The 17137-nt window shown below is 46.7% G+C and overlaps 2 protein-coding genes and 1 long non-coding RNA gene across 3 annotated transcripts; all 3 read right to left on the bottom strand.

Annotated features, from left to right (window-relative positions):
* Positions 1-803: 803 nt before the first annotated feature.
* LOC139804798 (proto-oncogene Mas-like) lies at positions 804-2551 on the bottom strand. Its single transcript, XM_071762412.1, has 2 exons — positions 2323-2551; positions 804-2027 (listed from the first exon to the last, which is right to left on the bottom strand). The coding sequence occupies exons 1-2, from the start codon at positions 2549-2551 to the stop codon at positions 1000-1002; spliced, it is 1257 nt and encodes a 418-aa protein (XP_071618513.1). The 3' UTR covers positions 804-999.
* A 5147-nt stretch (positions 2552-7698) lies between these two features.
* LOC139804667 (uncharacterized) lies at positions 7699-10633 on the bottom strand. Its single transcript, XR_011729485.1, has 2 exons — positions 9924-10633; positions 7699-9208 (listed from the first exon to the last, which is right to left on the bottom strand). It is a non-coding gene; the product is annotated as an uncharacterized lncRNA (long non-coding RNA).
* Positions 10634-10832: 199 nt separating this feature from the next.
* On the bottom strand, positions 10833-15152 carry LOC139804644 (proto-oncogene Mas-like). The gene is made up of 2 exons (XM_071762104.1): positions 14783-15152; positions 10833-12059 (listed from the first exon to the last, which is right to left on the bottom strand). The coding sequence occupies exon 2, from the start codon at positions 12036-12038 to the stop codon at positions 11088-11090; it is 951 nt and encodes a 316-aa protein (XP_071618205.1). The 5' UTR covers positions 12039-12059; positions 14783-15152; the 3' UTR covers positions 10833-11087.
* Positions 15153-17137: the final 1985 nt, after the last annotated feature.

A 17137-nucleotide genomic window follows, 5' to 3' on the forward strand; every position in this document is an offset into this window, starting at 1 on the left:
TGCCTGCAGAGCAGATATTTCTCCAGAGATCACGTCCTGTGGTCAGTAGAGTCCCCTCCCAATCTCATTGCATCGCTGACAGCATCCCCTCACATGTCCCATGGACAAAGATCTTGTCAGTAGGAGTTGGCCATGTCACCCCCTTCCTCCCCTCCCACCACTCTCCATTATTGTCTTACTGTGTCAAGTAAGCTTCTGACATGAGCTCTGTGCTCCTGGGCTGGACCAGCAGACCCTCCACTTTGGGAACTCTCCAGTGTGTGGACATGGAAAGCACAAAGGCTTCACCTCCTCCTTCTGATGGAGCTCCCCGTGTCTCTTGACTTAGAGACTGATTCTCTGGGACACATAGGGCTGCAAATGGAACTTTATCCCCAAGATACTTGTCTCCTCAACCATCATCTGTCAGCACTATGGACACAGCTCAATTTCCTCTGTAGTTCTTTTTATCCCCATTCTCTTTCTGTCCCTCTTTCACTCTTCCCACAAATTTTCTTTCCCATTTTCATTCTCTCTCTATATATAGCTCCTCATGTCTCCGTATCTTCCTTTTTCTTTTTTTCCTTCTCTCTTCCTCTTACCTTCTCAGTCTCCCAAATGCCATCTTACCCTGTGCCTTATTCCCTCCACTTCCAATCCCTCAGCACCCACCAGCAAACCCATGGGCTTGCCCATTCCCCCAGCCCTTTTGGCAGAGCCCAGCCTGGCTTGGCCGGCAGGCACGGCCAGAGCTCCCGCAGGGCCTCATGTGTCCCACCTCCCCCAGGCAAGAGATCCCCCAAAACACCACAGAACACATCTGCTGAGCCAGAGGAGTCGGAGTTTATTGTCTGGGGCCAGGGCCGTGAGGGTCATTGCAATGGGGAACTCAGGGACCCAGCCGGGCTGAGCAGTGCCGCGCTGGCTCTGGGCCCCGTGGCCCCGTGGCCCCGTGCTGAGCTCCAGCCCCCCGGCTCCCTGCCAGGCCCTGCAGCTCCAGCTCTCCTCACCAGCACAGCCTCACAGACTGGTCTGCCCCACGGGCTCCCCCGACACGGGTCTCCCCTCCTCACTCGCGGTTTTGTCTTCAAACACTCGGCGAAGGGCGAGCACGAGAGAGCCCTGGAAGCGGCACTGCCGGCAGCTCCCCACCAGGAAATAAATGAAGGGGTTGATGGTGCTGTTCAGCGAGGACAGCAGGCAAGAGACATGAAAGGCAAAGTGTTCATAATAAAAAGGATCAAGGTAAAGCACCACATTGAAAGGGAGCCCCAAGACGATCACGAAGATCAAGCTGAGCAGGACAGCAACGTAGAGTCTCCCTGGGTGTCGTCTTTTGGAGCCACATCGGAGTTTGATGAACAGGGAAATGTTGGAGAGCAACGGGAATGAAGAGAGAATGACAAAGTTCAGGATGCTTAAACCACGTAAAACTTGTGAGCAGTTCGGAACATAAGATGCATAACAGCTGATGAATTCCAAAGAAATGAGAAACGCAGCAAGAGCCCAGAGCACCCCACACGTGATGCCAGACAAGTGCTTTGGGCGGTGGCACCGGTACCAGATTGGGAAGAGAACCGACAGGCACCTCTCTGTACTCATTGCTACCAGGAGATACATGCTGGCTGAATAGCAAAACAGGAACAGATCCATCAGGACATAATCTGCTACAGTATGTTTAAATGAGAAATAACAAGACCATTCTGAAATTACGTACACCAAAAGATCAACAAGAAGTACGAGGAGCAGAGAGAAGTCAGCAACAGCCAGGTTCAGGACATAGACAGTGAAGGGGTTCCTCTTCATGTGGAAGCCCAGGAACCATATGACCACCATATTCCCTACAATCCCACACAGAGAAATAGCAATAGAGACAACTGAAGTGATCAGCACACTATAGTCTGGTGTGCACAGAGGTTGAATGTCAATTATCTCATGCTCTACAGATCCAGCAGTCATGTTGTTCAGAGAGAGGTCTGTTGTGTTGGTCTCCTCCATGGTGAAAGGCCCTGCCCTGGGTGGCCGCCGTCTCCCTCTCCCACCACCTCCTAGGACAGAGGAGGAAGCAGAAGAAAATGAGGGGCATCAGCACTCCCAGCACTCTCCATCTTTCCCCCAGCCCCACACCAGCCCCAGGCTGCCCCAGGAAGGACCCCATCTCCTGCCGTGCCCACAGCAGGCTTGGTAGTTAAGACATGGCCAGAGCTCTGCCTCTTTGGCTGCTGTTGAGGGAGGCTCTGTTGACATTGCAGGCGGAGGGAGTGGGTGTATGGTGAGACCTGGGTTGGTGCCCAGCCCTGGCCCTGGCCAGGGGGCCCCACCTGCTCAGCCCCAGCCTCCTACCTCCTGCTGCTCCTGGGAACAGTGCTGCTGCAGGAGATCCAGCACACGGGGCCTCCAGGCTCTCCAGGAGAAAGGGTCTGGTGATGGCTGCTGGGGACACCCTGCTCTGCTTTGTCCTCGTCCTTCGTGCCTGCGGAGCAGATATTTCTCCAGAGATCACGTCCTGTGGTCTGTAGAGTCCCCTCCCAATCTCATTGCATCGCTGACAGCATCCCCTCACATGTCCCATGGACAAAGATCTTGTCAGTAGGGGTTGGCTGCTTCACCCCATCCCTCTTCTCCTCCTGCTCTCCAGTGTCATCCCCCCACAGGAGGGGCTTCTGTCTTTCTTGCTGTTTCCCTGGACTGCACCAGGAGACCCTCTGCACTGGGAAGTCACCAGTGTGTGGACATGAAACAGAAAATAAGAGAGAAAATAAGCTATGAAAATGCCAGTCCCTGCAATGCTAAAGGATGTGTTGGTGTGAGAGGAACCTCTTGCACATAAAAGCATGTTTGCAGCCCTATGTACCTCACAAAATGTAATCTCAGAGGAGACACATGCATGTCAGACATGTGATTAGAGGCAGTGGGCATAGCCCTTGTGCTTTTTTATCTGATCAATGCTGAGTTTTCTTGGTAGTTAAGACATGGCCAGAGCTCTGCCTCTTTGGCTGCTGTTGAGCGAGGCTCTGTTGACATTGCAGGCGGAGGGAGTGGGTGTATGGTGAGACCTGGGTTCCAGGGGAAAGGTTGAGCATTACCAGGAGTGGTTCTGCACCTGAGGATTGATGGGAGGAAAAAGTAGCATTAAGGCCATGGGACTGTCAGAGTTCCAAGAGGTTTCTGCTGGTTCATTCCTGTTGTTGATGATCCCTGGCTCGTCTCTCTTGTTCTCATCTTTCTATCTTTCTCTTGCTCTGCCAGATCTCTTCCCCACATCCCCTTGGTGATACATGACACGAGGACAGCAAAGGAACTAAGGGAAGTCTTCCACCACCACCACACAGCAACACCCAGGAGACCCTGGCATGGGTGGGATGAAGGGTGGAAGTGTAGAGATCCTGAAGAGATGATGTTATAAATCAGGGAGTTACAGATGCACAAAACACTCAACCTGACTAGACCCAGGCCTGTGCTGTGCATCTCCCATGGCCATGGGTTAGATCTGGGTGCCTGATGGTAGGAAAGAACCCCAAGGACAGCTCCACTGGGTGCTGGGGCATGACCTTGGCTTTACCTAAGACTGCAGCAAGGGTTCCCATGTGAGCATCCTTTTTGCTTGACAGTTGAATTTTTCTTCGTCGTTCTAGAACAAGTAAATGGCACTTAAAATGATACTTTATGGAGTCTGTGTGCCTTTGTGAGCAGCATCATAACAGATCAGCACTTCCTGGTGAATAACTGGGGGGAGGAGAGGAAGAGGGTGATGTGACCAGCTCCTGCTGACAAGATCACTGCCCATGGGAATGGAAAGGGGAAGGGAAAGGAAAAAGAGAGTGAGAGACACAGAGAAAGAGAGAAATAAAGAAAGCAAGAGAGGAAAAAAAAATAGAGACCAGGAATGAAAAGAACTTCAGAAGAGCTGAGCTGTCTCCATAGTGTTGCTGGGTGGTGCTTGCTGAAAGCCCCTTGCAGATAAAGTCCCCTTTGCAGGCTTGTGTGACCCACACTCTCTAAGGAGACACACCTGGGGATTTTCATCAGACACAGCTGATGAAGCCCTGATGCTGTTTCATGTCCACACACTGGTGACTTCCCAGTGCAGAGGGTCTCCTGGTGCAGTCCAGGGAAACAGCAAGAAAGACAGAAGCCCCTCCTGTGGTGGGCTGACACTGGAGAGCAGGAGGAGAAGAGGGATGGGGTGAAGCAGCCAACCCCTACTGACAAGATCTTTGTCCATGGGACATGTGAGGGGAGGAGAGGGGAGGAGAGGAAGAGGGTGATGTGACCAGCTCCTGCTGACAAGATCACTGCCCATGGGACATATGAGGGGATGCTGTCAGCGATGCAATGAGATTGGGAGGGGACTCTACTGACCACAGGACGTGATCTCTGGAGAAATATCTGCTCCGCAGGCACGAAGGACGAGGACAAAGCAGAGCAGGGTGTCCCCAGCAGCCATCACCAGACCCTTTCTCCTGGAGAGCCTGGAGAGGTGTGTTGGACCTCCATCTTTCTCCTTTTCTCTCCCACCTGCTCCTGCGCGTGTTCTCCTCAGGCAGCAGCTCCTCTCAGGTGATGTCCGCCTGCTCTGGGCCCAGTGTCCTCCATGGTGGACCCGCCCTTTCCTCCTTCTCTTCCCTCATGGTTCTCCCTGCTCTTTCTCACTCTTTTCCCCCTTCTTGGCTGTTTTCTCCCTATTTTCACACACGTTTTCACAGCAGCCACACACACTCCCCTCAAAGGTTCGGCTGAGGTGGCCATGGAGCTGGCTGGAACCGGCTGGAACTGGTTGGAACCGGCTGGATCCGGGTGTGCCCTTCAGCTCCCCTCACAGCCTCCGCTGCCAGCAGCTCACTACAGACACCCAGTACACACACACACACACACACACACACACACACACAATTTTTTTGTATTTATCAGGCTTAGGGCTGTTCCCTGCTTTGGTCCCTCTCCCGTGGGACTCACACACACGGTCAGGGTCTGCCATTTCCAGCACCATCTCTGTGATCACCTGGAAGCTCTGTCAGGAGGAGGCGAGGCCCTGAATTTGAGCAACTTCTGAGGTACTGGTTCTGGAAGGTAGGGGAGTCAGTTTGTTGAGCTGTTCTTTACACGTTGTAGTTGAAATAATATTGGTTTTTTTTTCATTCTTCCATTCTTACCCTTCCCCCTGACCTTTACCTGGGGTCAGACAGATCCCTGTGTGTTTCTCCTGTGCTCATGGACAAGAATCCAGTTAGGCTGTGTCCCTGTTGTTGTGTACCAATGCCATTTTTCTGTTTGGGCTGATTTCCATCGTCCTCATCCTCTTTTCTTTGCTGTCTTTGGAAGGATGGGGTTTCCAGCCTCCCTCACAGCCTTGTTGCTGCTGGTTTGCACCTCTGTGCTGGTGAGTGGCATCATCTGCTTCTAATCTTCTTTCAAAACTCTGAAATCAAGAATTCCCCTCTTCGGTCCAGCGCTGAGTCCACTAACTCAAGAGCCTGTTGTCTCATGTTGTGTGGAGCAATGTATTTTGACAGTGAGGATACATGCATCACATATATTCAAATCACATTCCCTGATTATTTTTGCCACTGATTCTTCTTCATCTTTTCCTCCTCAGTAGCACTTGAAACGTACACAGGGCAGTACAGCTAGGAGAGATCTACATTCTTATCACTACCTTCCTGCCTGATGTTCTCCTCAGTGCAGGTATCAAATCCACAAATTTTTAGCTGGTCACCACGTGTTGCACCCAGAGGTTTTCTTTCTGCAAATAGCAGAAGCATTTTAAAATTTTTCTTCTTTAATCTACTGCCTCATAGGGAATAACCTGAGAGGTTCAAGGGTTTTGTTTTGCTCTTTGTTGAGTCTGTGTTTACTCTTCAGAACCTCTGAAGAGTAAAACAAAGACTGAAGGTAGGAGACAGCTCCTGCAGAGAGCTGGTGGAGCAGTAACCTCACTGAACAGCATCATCAGGTTGAGCTCAGAGAAACTCTTCCTAGAATGGGTTTAATCTGAAGTTTGCCGAGTTTAATTAGTTTGATATAATGAAAAATTACCCCTTCCTACCACACTTGTTTCACTTCTATCCTTAGCTCTTGACAAAGGTACATTTTCTGTTTGGATACCATAAAATTTTCTGCTTTGTTGTCTAAACTTTCCAAATTCCTGCCCAATTCACTTCCAGAGGAGATATAGTAGCACTCTACTGAGGTAAAAAGAAAAGCCAGAGTACTGGTATCTCTACTGTGAAATTTGAGGTGATTTTGACATCTTCAATATTATTAGTATTTTGTTTATATATAATCTTAGATGACATCCATTCTCTTAGGGGAACAAAAAATAACAGTTAATGGTATATTGAGGATTAAGGGTGAAATGGCAGATGCCATGGTGCAGTTCTTAAAATCTCCAGTTTGCACCTGTTCTGTGCAGTGTGTGCCTTCCTCAGCTGCTTTTGAAGCTCTTCTGCAACCACCATTTCCCCCCAGAAGCTCAACCTTGCATTACTTCTGTTTTGCCCTCAAGAAATAATCCCATATTTCTCTGTCCCTCTCTCTTTTTCAGGAGGAGCAGAGGAGCACAGCTCTCACACACCTTTTGCAGCTTTGAACACATTGTGGGCGTGCTTGTTTCCATATTGGGTTGTGTTGGTTTTTTGAACCACTGATTTCTGGTTTTTTTTTTTAACAAATAAATATTGGGGGAATGGGGTGAAGGGAGTTTATTTTATGCTTTGTTGCCAAAAAGAATTGGCTCTTAAATTGGTTTTGAGAGGGCATTTTTGACAGTATGGGAGCTGTGCTACGGCTTTAGAAGTGAGATGGTTGATGGAAAAGGAGCTTCAATGTTTGCTCTAGAGAGACAGCTGAGAGAAAAAAACCCAAAACAACCAAAGACCCAGCAGAGCTTATAATTTATCCCATTGGATCTTCTGGGAAACATTTTCTGCTGAAAAAATGAGGAAGATGTTTCAGTTCGCAGTTTGTGCCTCCTGTGAGGTAACGGAGCTGGTGCTGTCAGGAAGGAGTTTTCACTGTGCAGAGGGAGGAGGTGGTGATGAAGCCAGCAGTGGGTGAGAATGTTTTTTTTTTTATATATTGTGAGGCCATTTCTGATTCCTGTTCCCCTTCTCCAGTTGCTCCTACAGTAGATGGGGAGAAAAACTACCTGCTAGGGATTCCACCAAGTGCTCTGGGATGTTGCTTGCATCTGTGAAGGGCTCTTGGTGCCTTTGTGCAGGAGCCAAAAGCTGTTCTGCTAGTGAGGTATAAATGAGTGGTTAGTAGGGGCTGTGGGAAGTTCTCAGAGGAATGGTATTTAGCTCTGTCTTTCTTGGAAAATCAGACTGGGTTTAGATTGGGTTACTTGGAGGGAGAGTATCCCTTTCCCCAGCGTTTCCTTGAAAATTCATTTCCTGTGTAATGCCTTACCCCAAATCCTGCCATGACCCCAGCAAGAAAAAAAGGCTTATCCAGTGTGCCTGGGGTGAGAGAAAACAGATCAGACAATCAGGCTTTCATCCCCTGAGTGCAAGACATCAGTAATCTTTTCTGGATGTGATCAGCTCTCACTTTCCACCCCGGAGTGCTTCTGAGACTTCTTTCTTTCAGAGTGTACGTGAAAAGGTGCCTATTTCTTTCTCCTGCTGATAGGTGGAGCCTCTCTGAACTGCCCAGGGCTCTTACAGCTTCTCGCTGACTCATTGCTCACTTCTGATCCCGGAGAAATCAAGTCTTTGAAAAAGGCTGAGCTGAAAGAGGCTTAAGAAGGATCCTATAAACACAGCAATTTTATTCATAGCAATAAACAGAAAGGCTGCAGACAGGAAATGAACTTGCTATGTGCCACCCATCCCAGGAATAAAGGTCTGTTCACAGTGTGGCTGTGCATGGTTTGAAATGGGAGGGTGTTGGCTCCAGGGGGACAGATGTCCCTCAGTCTTCAGGTGTCACACTGTGAAGAAGTGAGTCTTTCTCCACATCTACAGTCAGGAGTTGCCTTTGAGCAGACCTGATCCACATTCTATCAAGTTGTGGCTTTGCAACCTCTCTTACTTAAGACTAAACAGAACTTGGGACTGGACTGAGTCCTTTGTCTACAGTTTTTTGCCTGTAGACACTTGCTTCAACAGTGAAGTTTTTAAAGCACAAACCTATGTGTCCTAAAGTGGTGTTTCTGCAGATCTCTGAGGATTGTAAGGCACCACTTAGCTTTGAGATGGTGCAACACTTGAATAGTGTAAAAGATAGCTGTGTAGAGGTGCTCTCTCCCCCTTCTAGCCCCAGTTACCTGACCCTGACTCTCCTCTTCCAAAGAAGATGTAGCCTTGCCTTACTACCTGCTGCCCCTTCCTTCCTGTGCCATAAAGCCACATCTCCATGAAAGGTGTGAGAGAAGGTATTTGGCAACTGATGTTGGGGAGGGATGCAAGGGAAAGGCTGCTCCTTTGAGGTATGGGTGAGGTAGGCTGGTGTGGGCTGGTTGTTGTAGAAGGTCTTGGAATGGAGAATGAGGTAGATGCTTGAAAAGGGATGGAGGCTTGGGAAAGGGAGCAAAATCAAGGCACCAGAGAGTTTTTCACTCTCCTGCATGTGGTGAAAACTGGGTGGTTATGAGGTGTCCATGTGCCTGTACACATCCCTTCCTCCAGGCCTTACTTGCACTGCAGGAATACCAATGGTAATGGGTGTGCCTCCTGCTGAAATCAAGGAGAAAATAAAGAGTATTTTGGGCCCTGGTGAGTAGGGACTCCTCAGAGGAGTGGAGTGAGGTTTCCTGTCCTTGGGGAAGTGGTGACACCATCCCTTGTGGGCACTGAGTGATGCTGGAACACGGACCACCTTGAGGAGCACACTCAACACTTTTGGCCTGGGCTGCCTGTCTCCTTTCAGCTGTCCCCAGGGAAGCAGAAACGTGGGCTCTTTTCAAGGTGCTGGTGGCCCCTGGGGAATGTCCCCTTCTCATGAATGACTGCAGGTTTTCTGGATGCCCTGGTATCCCTCCAGAGAGACTGCAAGCAATTCAGAAGACAAATTTAATTCAGATGCTGAGGACATTCTGCCTGGCAGGCTGGGCTGACTCTCTGGGTGTTTGTTCTGGGTGGAAAAGCCTGAAAATGATCCCCATCTTCTTGCAGGTCCTATCACTGAACAGAGTTTTTCACAGTTCATATTCCAGTTGTTTTCACCAGTTGATGGCTTTCTCCATGACTGTTTCACCAGAATGTTTTGAAGTTCAGTTTGTGTACCTCTTAAAAAAAAAAAGTTTTAAAGTCCAATTTGTGTTCCTCTTCAACATTTTTAATAATAATGGCAATGTTTTGGTTCTCCCAGTGATAAAATCAATACAGATATTAAAAGGAAGACATTTATAACACATTTTCTGATAAATGGATGCTCTCTTTCCCCCAGCAATATAACTTAGACAAAAAACCACCTTACTAAAAAAAATTGATGACACAGACCTAATCCAAATCAATTGTAGGTACATTGCAGAACAATAGCATTAACAATTAAAGAGGTGGAACTCAAATTTCAGCTTTCAGGAACTGGCAACAGGAAGCAAAAAGCAACTGTAGACATTAGGGTCAACCCCTATTTTCTAAAGTGGTGCTTTTCAAAATTAATAAAAGTACAAATAGAAAAAAAAAGATAATAGACAGAAGCAGAATGCAGCTTCCTTTTAGCAAATTGTTTGCAAATGAAGACATGAAGAGGAAATCAGTAAGGTTACTCAGAGACAATTACCTGTGTTGCCTTTTTCTATAAACTTAGATTAAAACAGTGACTTTTATGTAATCTGATAGTACAACACCTCAAATAATCCCATCTTGCACCTCAAAGGTCTAGAGAATAACGTGTTGCAAACTGTTTTATTTATCTACCTCTCTTCTCTTTCTTATTTTTTCCCTATCCTTGAATTTATTTCTCTGGTAGAGGAGATGGTAGATGCCATGGCTTCTTACCTGTCCTGCTTCAAGGAAGAAGTCACCCCATGCATGTTGTAGTTAAGTTGTGAGGCCATTTGGTAAGGATTGGAGCCCTTTTTTTACTACATCACAATTCTACAGTCTGGAAACCCCCTGAGATAATAGAATAAAGGGACTTGAAGAGCATGAATCATTTAACTATGTGAAATGCTGACACTAGGAAGCAAAGAATCATGCACTTGGTGAGACACAAAAGGTTGCATGTGCTGCTGAAATACAGTATTTAAAATACAGAGAGGGAGAGACTTGCTTTCCAGGAACTTCATGGCTCATTTCAACAGGAGGAGGATAGATCTCATCTCCCATCTTCAGAGATCTGAGTGATAAGTGACTGAGAATTTATTAATTTGACATTTTTGTGCTGTGAAAGACAGAGATTTGGGGAGTGAGCTGCAGATCCTGAGTGGGATTCTTTTGATGACATGCAGACACCAAGACATTTCACCTTGTGAAACTGAAGTCATTTAATGCCCGTGGAAAAGAAAGAGGCACTTTCAGTGTGGTCCCAGTACAGGTCAGCTACATTCTGTCATCCAGCTGCTTATTTGTTCTCACCAACCACAGATGGAAACTAAAATACTTAGATGAAAGACAGAGGTTTCTAACACAGATACTGAAGGTTGGGTGAGATAAACCTACCCCAATACCTCAGAGTTCTTAAATTCTGTAAACTATTGTCCCTCAGCTCCAGAAAGACAGAGGTTTCTAACACAAATACTGAAGGTTGGGTGAGACAAACCTACCCCAAAACCTCAGAGTTCTTAAATTCTGTAAACTATTGTCACTCAGCTCCAGAAAGACAGAGGTTTCTAACACAGATACTGAAGGTTGGGTGAGATAAACCTACCCCAATACCTCAGAGTTCTTAAATTCTGTAAACTATTGTCCCTCAGCTCCAGGAAGACAAAGGTTTCTAACACAAATACTGAAGGTTGGGTGAGATAAACCTACCCCAATATCTCAGAGTTCTTAAATTCTGTAAACTATTGTCGCTCAGCTCCAGAAAGACAGAGGTTTCTAACACAAATACTGAAGGTTGGGTGAGATAAACCTACCCCAATACCTCAGAGTTCTTAAATTCTGTAAACTATTGTCCATCAGCTCCAGACCGGTGTTGCTGTGGTTAGGCACTGCAGGGTATTAGGAGGACATAGTTATTGTGTCACGAGTTTCCCTTTCCTCTTTGTCATCTCCTGAATCTTCAAAGGCCCTCTGGAATGCCAGCCTGAGGGTTAGTTTGATCCTCTTATCCTTGTAGCTCCCCACAAGGAAGTAAATGACAGGGTTGAGGCTGCTGTTGACACAGGACAGCACGAAGCCAATCTCTGGGGAGTAGAGGAACTTGTAGCCCAAGAAGTCAAATAGGATGAGGATGCTCAGAGGCACAGCAAAAATGAGGAAGAAGAGGACAGTGAGCATGATGACAGTGAAGAGCCTCCCCGTTCGGAGGTGTTGGCTGCTGCACTTGACTCTGAGGAAGAGGGTGAGGCTGAAGAGGAGCATGAGCGGCGTGCAGAAGAGGAAGTCCAAGGAGCCAATGCTGATGAGCAGGAGCTGGCAGGTCCTGGCTGAGGGGCGAATGGTACAAAAAAAATACCCCAAAGTGTTCAGCATCAGGGAGAGCCCCCAGAGCAGGCTGGAGATGATGCCAGACAAGTGCTTTGGGCGGTGACTCCGGCACCAGATGGGAGAAAGGACCGAGAGGCACCTCTCAATGCTGATGGCTGTCAGGAGGTACAAGCCCGTCCCGTACATGAAAAGATCCAAGAAGAGGAATATCCCAAACTGCACCCCCACGTTGAACTGCATCAGGTACTGAACTGTCTCGATGGCAATGCAGAGGAGGTAACCAAAGTCAGCAGCAGCCAGGTTCAGGATGTAGACTGTGAAATGGTTTCTCCGGATGCGGAAGCCGAGGTACCACAGGACAATGCCATTTCCCACCATCCCACAGACAGCACTGATGAGGCAGAAGCTCTCCATGAACTTGAGGACAGCATATGAAGGCTCTGCTGCTCCCACAGCCCCGCTCTGATTAGTCCCAGGGGGCTGGCTGGTTGCAGCTGGAAGGAAGGTTGGGGATGGACTCATTCCGAGTGATTTCAGACAGACCTGGAAGCAGAGAGGAGAGAGGTGGTAATTCCAGTGTGATTGGAGTCACCTTCATGGTGGTGTTTCTGGGTTTGCTCCAGCTCTTTGCAGGGTTTGGACTTAGAGCACAGGGCACTGTTCTAAGGCCAAATTTCTGTGCAGCATGTAGGAAAAGTTAGATTGCAGTCAGTGTTTTCCCCCTTGGAAAATACGCTTCTTGAAGGTTCTTTTTGTATTTGGAAACAAAAACCTTTTAAAGAACCAATTATAGCTTAACTGAAGCGTGTCTGAAAAGTACCTCTTGTCTGAACAAAAAGTGATGCCAGTGTTAAAAACTCTGGTGTAATTGTCTTTGCTTCATGTGGCTAGGAGGGAGACAAATCTTGCCAAAGGTGTGTGGAAGTTCTAGGCAATCAGCCTACAAGTTTAATCAGCATGAAAGAAAATGTGGTAGAGAGTATTCAAAATAGCTGGTAGGTTTTTATGTTGATGACTGATTTCTAATTTGAAAAAGTGGAGTTTAATGTAGTTGGGTTGTTCTCTTGAACCCTGTGTATGGAAAATAATAATTATTCAGTCTGACAGAGCCAGCCCTTAGTAACTTCCTTTTCAGAGAGAAACTGTAAGAACCACATGTGGGACAAAATGTCTGACCCTGACAGGGTTTTGATCCATGGTTCAAATAATTATTTCACCCTCAAATGATTATTTCCTGAGACAGTTCACCCTGCTTCTCCCCCTGTGACACTTGGATCTGGATTAGAATATTAAATACCTTTTAAAAAGTAAAAAAATAGATTTCACACCCTTCACTTTGTCTGGTGAGGTGAAACAGCATGACCCTCTTCCTCTCTCCCTCCCAGCTATTCATTTTGACATGGGAAGATAGAGAAATATCATGAAAGGCAGCAGGAGATAGTTAAAGAAAGGAACAAGTCAAAACTGGGAGAGCCTGGAAAATGTGAGTCATTGAACAGTCTGAATATTCTGTTCTCTCTGTAAAATGGAGACATGAACGAGCAAAAATGTGACAGATTGAATCATTATTGTTCCATCTCAGCACACCAGACACTGTCTGCAGTGCTGCACGGACACAGGCAAGATAATTGGTGTTTACACCTCCCTGTTACACCTGGATTTCACCATGAAAAGTACAAACATCTCATTCAGCATTGCCTTGAGAGCTGCCATTGGAATTCGTGGAGGTTTAGGAGCATCTCCAACAGTCATGTGGTTTATTCTCAGATTGTTGTCTCAGGTGGGTGTCTCAGACACCTGGCTGGCTTTGCTGACTGCAGATAGATTGCAGAGTGCACCTTCAGGAAGAGGATAAATGTATGGAGAGCTGGAATCAGAGGATGGGAATTCCACCCTTAACTTCACCAAAGTGATGTGAAAGGATGTAAAGTCTTCAGGGTTGCCTGGAACCAGGGGACTTCTGGCACTGCACCATACTCTTCTAGAGGAAGGTGAATTATTCCATCCTGGGACCTCAAGTGGTCCTGACATGAAGACTTTAGAGACCAGTGGTCTCTGAAGATAGGATTTTAGTGCATGTGGAAAGGGGTTGTGGAAAACCAGACCCCACCATCTCCTTCAGAATGCACAGAGTCTCTGTTGTAGCCCAGTTTCACACCAGGAACATCCCTGAATTCCAACTCACATTCCCCTTCCTTGTCCAGGGAGAGCAGCATCTTGCCTGACCAACTTCCCTGGCACAGCTACCTCAGCCCTGAGCATCTGGAAGAAGCAAATTGAAAAGATGCAGCTTTATTGACTTTGCTCACTTCCTTGCTAACTGCTTTTGGGGTGTCAGGAAATTAGCAGACCTTGATTCACAGCAAAAAACAACTGGAGCAGCCTCTAATTCTCTGAATCAGGTCTGCTGTGAGAAGAAAAGAAAACCCAGTGGTTAAGAGGTTTCCTATACTTTAAAAGAGCCCACACAGCACTATTCTGCTAATTCTGTGTAATCTGAAGCAAACTGCTGATTGATTTGGAAAGGACATGAAAATTTGAGTGACACTTAAGATCTGAGCTCACTCCAACCTTCTGACCAGGTATCCATTTTAGGAGAGCAGTTGTTCTGCTTCCCTTCTGCAGTCATCTCCAAAGAGCAATTAACACATCCTCCAGAAGTTGGTTTCTCTTCCCTGAGCATTCAGGGAACACCAGGTGACTCTCAGGCTGACTTAAGCTTGCCAATCTTAGTTGGCAAATAGAAAATAAGTTACAAAACATCAATAAATTTGACTTCCACTACAATGAGTATGAAGGAATCTGTCTCTGACTTCTGCAGACTGTGGAAAAAAATACCAACAATGTTGTGGTTCTCATGTCTTTATGACCTTGGAAAGATTGATTTCTTCTTGTTTCCAAGACACATTTATGTCTCCAAGACACTTTCAAGATGTGAGCAACATCATTAACAAAACTAATTAATGAAACATCAAACAACAGCAAACTGAGTCTTCTTTTCTCTTAGCATTAAACATCCTCCCTGTGGTTTGCACACCAAGTACCACAGAGTGCTTGTACCAGATGTCAGTCTGAAGGACTTTGACACCACAGAAATATTTTAGATTACAGATACAGAGTTCTAATGTTGTATTTTCTTGGCTTAAGTAATCATTTCAGACCAAAACTTCTAATGTGAGGTCTCTGAATGATGATATCTCATATTACAGAGCAATCCAATAGCATGTGGTCATGGAACAGGGTTCCCAGAATTAAGTTCTCCTTACCTTGAAAATGATGGAGACAACTGTTCACCTATAGCCAATCTCCAACCATCTGGAGAAGAAAATGTTTGATCTTCTTTCCTTCAGTTGGTTTTTTTCTCCTCCCTTCCCCTCACCATCCCTTCAGAAGTGCTGGGCAGAGCGAGATGGCAAAGATCCCATCTCACAATTTCTCTCCTCCTTGTTGGTTTCTTGGGATTTCAGTGGTTGATTTGCAGCAGCTGCCTGGTATGGATCTGCTGGGGCAAATTGTCACCTGAATTCTGTGACATGTGGTTCAGATAAAATCCTTGTGTCATACTGGAGTGCTGGGCTAGTTAGACACTGTTTAAAAAGCCACAGTCTCCTCAACTTGCCCTCTGAGAGCCAGCCAATCACTCTCCAGAGGAAATATTAACTTTGTTGTGAGTGGCCACTTGGGTTTGAACCACTTCCCCCTTCCCTCTTTGTACAGAATCTGTCACCCTCATGGTTCTGAAAATGTATTTTTTATAACTTCTCCCTTCTTCTCCCCAGTCTCACAGTGCAAAGAAAGCAAGAGCTGTCTGTACAGAATGATACCTTGCTTCTCACACCAATGCTTTGTTTCCTACTCCTGTCCCTCAGGTGCTCTTGTTTCACAGTCCTGGAAGCAGGTGCCTCACTGCAGGGTCACACAGACTGGGAAATTGTCAGTCCTCTTCTATAACACCTGCTGCTGATTTCACAACCTCCCTCAGCACAACTTCTTCATTCCCCAAGGACCTATTGTCCCCTCCAAATCAGCAGGAACACACTCATCACCACAGCATGTCCTCTTCTGACCCACAGCCTCTCACAACACAAGTGACCACCCTGCTTAGTCCCTGCTGCTTCACTCAGCCTTTCCAGGAGCAGAGTCCTCCCAAACTCCAGGGCCTTACCACACTCAGGAGCTGTGATTGCACAACTTCTGCTTCAGCTGCCTTCAGTACATGTTGCCCTCCTCTGATGTCATGAGCTCTGCAACTTCACACACCACACTATTACCTGCTCCCATAGTGTCTTTCAGCAGAGCCCTTCACTGCACCACAGGCACTTCTGATTTCACAAAATCCCTCAAGACAGCCTCCAGCCTCCCATTTCCAGTTTCACAACTTCCCCTTCACTTCCATCCTGCCCAACGTTGAGTTCACTCCTCTTCACCACCCCATATCTCTATCAAGACTCCTCAACCCACCCATAACACCTCAGAGTAAAGCACATAGGATGGTTTGGGTTGAAAGGGACCTTAAAGATCATCTAGTTCCTCACTCATCTCACCACAGACAGTCCCTCCATGTGCCAAAGTAACTGGACTGAAAAGGAGAAAGATCTTTCTCCTTTCCTAGAAGTAAACACATCCTCCTAGGGAACTATTTTGCTACAGGAGATACCAGCAGCTCCTGATTTGGGCTTGTGCATTCACTCCTGCAGCTCCACTTGGCTAAGGAAACAAAAGGTGATGAGTATGGTGCTAGCCAAATTGCTCTCATATTTGTCTGTGGATACAGAAAGTGGCAGGTGGGGCTCAAATAGCTTCACAGGAATGGCTCATCTTTAGCTTCTACCATTTCTTGTTCCTCTTCCTTTCCCAAAGACTGTAAGACAGTTTTTACTTTCTTACCCAATACTATTTCCTATAGTGACTCCTGTTAACCCTTAGAAACCTGCCCAGGAGTCCAGGTTACAATGGAAGATGATATTTAAGTAAGAGGCTATTTTCACTCTGAGAAGTATTTAACCTCCTCACTAATTTGAGGGTTTCCCTTTTCACTGCATGGATCACTGGAATTCCATGCTGGGAGATGCCCCATCAAACCTGACTTTGAACACTTCCAGGGATGGCACATCCACAACTTCTCTGGGCAACCTGTTCCACCTCTTTCATCACAAAGAATTTCTTCCTTATCTAAATCTACTCTCTTTCACTTTAAAAACGTTGCCACTTGTCCTGTCACTACAGACATTGTTGAAAAGCCTTTCTCTGTCTTTCTTATCAGCACCTTTTTTAGACAGAAAAGCCACAAGAAGGTTTTGAGGAGCCTTCTCAAGTCTGAACTCTCAGCCTTCCTTCTGTCCCAGCCCTTGGATTGTTCTCCTGGCTCTCTTCTGGACCTGCTCCAACAGATCCATGTCTGTCTTGTATTGAGGACCCCAGAGCTGGATGCAGTACTCAAGGTGGGGTTCTTACCAGAGTGGAATAGAGGGGTAGAATCACCTCCCTTGACCTGCTGGTCACACTTCTTTTTATAGAGCCCAGGATACTGCCAGCTCATGTTCAATTTTTTGTATTTGTGGGAACTATTGTGGGCACTTGGCCTTGCTGAACTTCTCATGAGCCCACTCCTCAAGCCTGTC

Source organism: Heliangelus exortis, chromosome 18, assembly GCF_036169615.1.
Source record: "Heliangelus exortis chromosome 18, bHelExo1.hap1, whole genome shotgun sequence".
NCBI classification, from domain to species: Eukaryota; Metazoa; Chordata; class Aves; order Apodiformes; family Trochilidae; genus Heliangelus; species Heliangelus exortis.